This window comes from Thrips palmi, unplaced genomic scaffold (assembly GCF_012932325.1).
Source record: "Thrips palmi isolate BJ-2018 unplaced genomic scaffold, TpBJ-2018v1 HiC_scaffold_10, whole genome shotgun sequence".
In the NCBI taxonomy this organism is placed as follows: Eukaryota; Metazoa; Arthropoda; class Insecta; order Thysanoptera; family Thripidae; genus Thrips; species Thrips palmi.
Window position 1 is genome coordinate 10,661,592 of NW_023144621.1, and position 6,000 is coordinate 10,667,591.

At 59.8% G+C, this 6,000-nt stretch overlaps 1 protein-coding gene across 1 annotated transcript in view; it reads right to left on the minus strand.

The window, feature by feature from the left end:
- Window positions 1-5,466, minus strand: part of LOC117654128 (limbic system-associated membrane protein-like) — a 119,262-nt gene extending 113,796 nt beyond the window's left edge. The window contains exon 1 of the mRNA XM_034400324.1: window positions 5,280-5,466. Coding sequence (XP_034256215.1) covers window positions 5,280-5,451 — 172 coding nt within the window. The 5' untranslated portion in view covers window positions 5,452-5,466. The remainder of the gene's footprint in view (window positions 1-5,279) is intronic.
- Between the last annotated feature and the right edge of the window lie 534 nt (window positions 5,467-6,000).

The window sequence follows — 6,000 nt, forward strand, 5'->3', positions numbered from 1 at the left end:
TGACAGCCCTTGAGGGGCTTGCCCGGGCTTGCCTGCCGTGCTGTCTATTGTCGGGAGGATCCGACCTGCTGGCCTTCAGGACTCAAGCCCGGCGCGCCCAGCGCGAGGGAGGCGGTGCAGCAGGGTCACAGCACCCCGCAGCGGGGTGCAACCGCAGGGGGAAGACACTAGCACACTGCAAAGTTTGCGGGTCGGTGGAATTCAGGATTCAGCGCGGGTTTTGTGCTGACAAGGGCCTGTGCGTCTGTCGAGGTCAAACTGGCCGTGCTTGCTGTGCCTCTCCGGGCCGGCCGGCCGGGCAGCGCCAGAGGAACCCGGAGGAGCCCGGAAAGATTCTGACGGTGCACACGGCGCGCCGCAGCGCGTCCATGGCCCGATCGGGAAGTGAGGCGCATGGCGCATCCGGTCGCTGGGTCGGGGCGAGCGAGTCCAGCAGACCCGACCCAGAACCGACCCGACCCGACCCGACCCGACCCTACAGGGTCCCTCTCCCAGCGCACCGAACTGACAACTCGGGGCGCGACTTCGACCGCCAGACCGTCCGAGGGGCAGGGTCGAGTAAGAAAGCTGCACCGAGGCCACCCGTGCCATTCCTTAGTCACTGCTGCGTTCACAAAAGGACAACAGAACGAAAAAATCTGGCGACCCAACTAAGTATACCTGGACATTGAATTTCTTTTTCCGGAAACTTGGGCGGTAATTTGCGTTTCTGAATCTCCCGCGAAAGATTTCCTTCGTGAGAGTGCGCAAGACCACACTTTTTTTCACACGTGGCAGTACCACCGCGCGGGAAATCGTGCGAGAGATACCGAGAATACCTGCGGAAAGGGCGAGAAACGAATCCATTAAGTCTTGTATTCCTCGCGGCGCGCTCTCCAACGCCACGCGGAGATGGAGTGGAATAATGCAGAGCAGGCAGCGGCAGCAGCCAGACTCGGAGGGAGGCGTGAAGAAGACGAAAGCGAGAATTCTTTTTATCGCGTCATTCCCTCTTGTCGCGTAAACAGAGGCTCGACCCGCCCCGCTGCCTAGCACGCCGCCTAGCCTCGCGGTCCTTAATTAGCTCCAAACAAATGGATGACATGACAGTCTGTTTCGCGTCGCTGTCGCGCCGCGTCCGCCCTGAATGCATCCAAAAATGGCGCTGGCGCGAGGCCGGTCTCGCCCTCACCGCGGCAGCGCGGCAGTCCCGGTGCCACAAAAGCAACGAAAGGCAGACACTTTCTGTATTTTTACCTTTGTTTCTCCTCCCTTTTTTCATTCCGACGGCCAAATTTGTCTTTGCGCGCGGCTTTTGTCTTTGGCCGCGCCAAGCCAAGCCACGAGCCGAGCGACAGTCAGTACGCACGCCTTGCCCCGCCTCGCCTCGCCTCAGCGCCGGGGGGCCTCGCGGGCCGGGGCGGGCCGGGGCGCGCCGGGGTGGGGCGAGGCCGCATAACCTCAAAGTTGAGTGCGGAGTCTTTGGTCGTTTGCCACTGGGACGGGACTGGGGGAGGATGAGGACTTCTCCAGAGCCGCCTCCGCTTGGACCAGCGCCCCGCCCCGCCCCGCCCCGCCCAACCCGCGGCCGTGTTAACGACGTCATCACAGCTGTTTCAAGATGCAGTGCGGCTCTCGCGCTCAATTCCTCCCTCGCCATCTTTTTACAGACCGGATTATCTCGACCAGACTGAAACGCGCCGACAGCGGCGCACTGCATGAAGGCCGCCGCGTGTGAAGAAGGAGAAGGAGAAGAAAAGGGGACAGAAAAAAACACAGCGCTGCAGCGAGCCGTGGTGCGCATATGTGCACCGGTAATTCCGCCATTACATGCACGGCAAAGTGTAATATGGTAATGGCTGTCGAAAAGAGAGCGAGTCGTTGTTGCATTTTCTTTTTATCGTGTTTGTGTTCTGTTTCGTTCTTTTTTTTTTCTTTTTTTTAGGCATTGCGACACGGGGTGTGGATCCGGTGAGGGGAATGCTACGGGTGCGAGAGAGAAGCTCGTTCAAAGCTTGGAATGCATTTCCAGCAAAATTATTGATTAAAAATTAAAATGAAAAAAACGCAAAATATAACCAACGAAAATTTTTGTTCATTCATCGCTTTATGTGGGCGCTCATTTAAAACCAGAATAAACAAAACTACCGCCACAGGCCGTGTCCGTCCAAAGGACACAAATAAAATCATAAACACGCCTATTTACTAATGAAGCGATAGACTTTTCCCGGTCGGCAGCGCCACAGAGAGGGACAGAAGTACAGAGGGAAAGAGAAAGAGAGACACACATTACAAACACCCCGTGATCAGTGCGGGTGGCCGGCCCTCTCCTCGCTGAGTGGATCACGCGCTTTCATGTGCGCCAGATTTACATACCGACCACTCGTGTAACGCCCGGCCAGCGCGGCCAGCGGCGGCCAGCCCTGCCTGCCCGGCCCTGCCTGCCCGTGGGCGGCCCACGGTGCGCCCCGAGGCCTGTCGGCCGGTCCGGCTCGGCTCGGTGCCAGCCCACGTCGTGCTCGGCCCAGCCGGGCTCGGGTCAGCGCTCGGCTCGGACGTCCGTCTATATTTTCAGTTATTCAGCAAAGGGCTTCCGAGGGGCGGCGGCGCAGGTGGGCGCGCTATTTGGACAGAGGAACCGGCCAGCGCTCGACCTGCAAGTTCCCCAGCAAAGCACCGCACCGCTCGCAGCAGCTCGCTTTGCCGGTTTTGTTTTTTCCAAGCTGCATGTCGACTGGCCGTGGCAGGCCGCGCGACATGAGCGATGGAGACCGGGCCGCCATTTTTTCCCGCGTCGCAATCCCCGGGCCGCCCTGTCACCAGCACCGTCACGCCGCCGTCACGCCGCCGTCACGCATGATCGAAAATGTGACAAAGCCGCGCCGGCCGCCGCCAAGACCGCCGACACCGCGGCCGCGTGCTTCCTGCCGACAACCATTGTGCGCATGGCTTGGCATGGCCTGGCATGGCCTGGCATGGCCTGGCATGGCCTGGCATGGCCTGGCACGGCCTGGCATGGCCGCGCGACGCGCAGCGCCAAACCGCGCCGGCACCGGCCGCGCCGCCCCGCGCAACCTATGGAAATGATATGTAAAATCGTTATGAATGACACGGATGTGGCCTGGGGTGGGCCTTCGTGGTGTGGCGCAGGTCGGGCGGGTGGACGAAGCGGAGCGGAGAGGCCCAAAAAAAGGGGGCATGCGTGCGCTGCATCGGAGACGAGGCGCGGATTGTAAAAGCAGCAAACATATGAGCGAGGCCTCTGCGCGACCTCGGCCTACTCGTAATTGACACATCCAGGCTAATCCGAACGCCAAGCACTCGACTTTCTTTTCGGCCATTAGCAGCCAGCAGGACGGCATCAGTGCCGTGGAACAACCCGGGGGAGTTGCACGGCCGAAAAAAAGCGGCAGGAAAAAAAGGGTTGGTCGGTGCCAGTGGGACGTTAGATGACCGCCAGCACGAACTGTTCGAGGTCTCGGGGTCTCGGGGTCGGCCACCGAGGTCGATACCTCGAAGGTCAAGTCTCGTCATCGATAGGTCGGAGGGAAAACAAGTTTGGCGCTCACGCACACATGCAGAGCGGCGGAGCGCGGCGGAGCGCGGCGGAGCGAGTGGCTGTCGGAGTGTCGGGACGTGGCAAGGGTAGCGCCAAGGGCGAGTTGGTATTCTATGCGCCGCCCGCCCGTCCGATCCGGAGCGTTCCGGGGCGTTCCGGCTCACACGCCGAGCGGCCGCGGCCTGCTGCTGGGCCTCCACCACGACCTCCGCCAGCATCGCTGGCACACGCGAGGCGTGGGGCGGGGCGGTCTCGCTGGCGGGCTGCCGGGATACTGGCCGGTGCCCCACTTTGGCACTCAAAGGATGCATGCGAGGCAGAACGTTAGCGTATAAGATCGCACCCGCCACGCCCCACCACGCCCTCGCGGAGGAAGAATGTGCATACACAAACTCACCAATACATGCGCATACTCACCCCCTGCGCCCCCCCCCCACACACACACACACACACTGCGGCTCATCCTCGTCCAGCTCAACTCCAAGGGCGAACTTTTGCCGAAGTATGGCGGAGGGTGTAGTCGCGATGCAGTGTGGTGCATTTTAGGAGGGCGGCAACACATTGCACAGCACGCTCTGCAGTCGCAAATGCACTCACACACACTCACACGCATTGAAACACACTGACACACAGACGCACGAAGCGCACACACGCCTATTATGCAGGCCTGCACCAAATCTTCGTCACAATAACCCGTTGTATGAATGTCAAATGACGCTGTTTGGGGCCGCGCATATGGTTGAGCACTAAGCCCCCTCCTCCGGCTGCCAAGTCCTCCACCCTCCCAATTGTATCCACTCCAACCTACACATGCAGAGGCAGGGGAAAAGAGAACAGGGTTCCCACGGTTTTTTCTGATGCTGCATGCTGGTTTCCTTTTTCTGACGAAAAAAGGAGCGACCTTTTGTAGTGCCACGGCACCCGGCCGCCCCGCCGCCCTCCGCCCCGCCGCCCGGCCTGGCTGGCGATAGTGTTTATGTTGGCCGGCCGCGCAAAGGCCAGCTAGTACCTGTACCTGATGCCCCTCAGGCAGTCTTTATTATTTCCTTTCAAAAAGAAAACATGGCGGCCATGAATAATACAACGACTTCCTGGGAGCGAAAGGGGGAGATATTAAGGAAGCAGGTTTTTGTTGTTGACTCTTTTTAAAGGGTGCGCCGCGTCTGGCTTCCGGTGTCATCGAGGCGTGAGCGGAGAAAGGCGTCTCGCGCGTCTCGTCATTTTGAAAACGCCGACCAAAGCGAAAAGACAACCGTCCTGGAATGCCGTGAAACGCGTGCCTCGGAATCATTAGCATTAATAAAAAAACACAATAAGCAGAACTAGTGACCGCATTTTTCGAAAAGCCATGCCAACATGGGCATGACCCACTTGCCAAAGAAGATAACGGAGATACGACAAAAAAATGAAATTAGAAAAAAATGAAACTGGCGTTTCGCCTTGGGTCGGCTTTTTGGCCGCTAAACAACGTTTCTCGTCACAATGAAGTCGTATATCTTCCCGCGGAAAATAAACTATCCAGCGCCGGGCAGAGCCGGGCAGGCCAGGGTGGCGAGGGAGTGCGAGCGGGAGGTCAGAGGAACGCGCGAAAAAGACGGAGAGCGAGAGGGAGATGAGGGATGCCGGGAGATAACCTCGCCCGTTTGGAACTTGTTAGGATGCGTGCCCCGATTTTTCGGCCGTTACATCCGACACTTTCCCTCGGTTTCCGCGCTGCGTATGAAAAACGATACTCTCTTACCTGATACGGCCTGGAGGCAGGTGGCGGCGGCGAGGACGAGGAGCGCCGTCATCCCCCCGCGCGGCCGCGACGGCGACACCCGTGACGGGCGTGCCAATACCGTCACGCCGCGCGTCACCGTCACGCCCGTCACGGGCCGTGCCAATAGGCATTCAGGCACCGCAGACCGCATGGCACCCCGACTGTCACATCACATTGTCCTGGAACAGAGAGAGAGAAAGAGTCTTAGCCAGCGTGCATGCCTGGGCCGGGCTGGGATCGATTCGCTGGTCGGGCTGCCTCGGCTTGCTGGAACAGGGTTCCGCGTTCGCAAAGAGACGCTCGCGGATAAGGAAGCGGTGTGTGCGGACAATGTTTGACTAAACAGATCGCTTTCCAAGCGAATCTTCCCCGAGTCCGCGGCCCACTCCGCGCTCCGGATTCCCAGCCCGGCTGCAGCCCCACCTGCCCGCTGCACCGGCCGATTTAATTTATGTACCAAACTCGGCCGAACTCCGGAGAGCAGCGCCGGTCCCCGCATTGTTGTCGCTGCAAAACGAAGAGGGAGCAGGGAGCAACTGTGCCGCGCCGCGCCGCCGTCTCGAGCCGGATGAAGCCGTTCAGGGACTGCATCTCGGCCATAATGATGAGCCCCAACTTGGTGCAGCACGGCGAGGAAGTCACCCGGGCCGTCGTCCCGGACCTCGTTCTTTTTGTTTACCGCCCCGTTAGGGCGGCCACC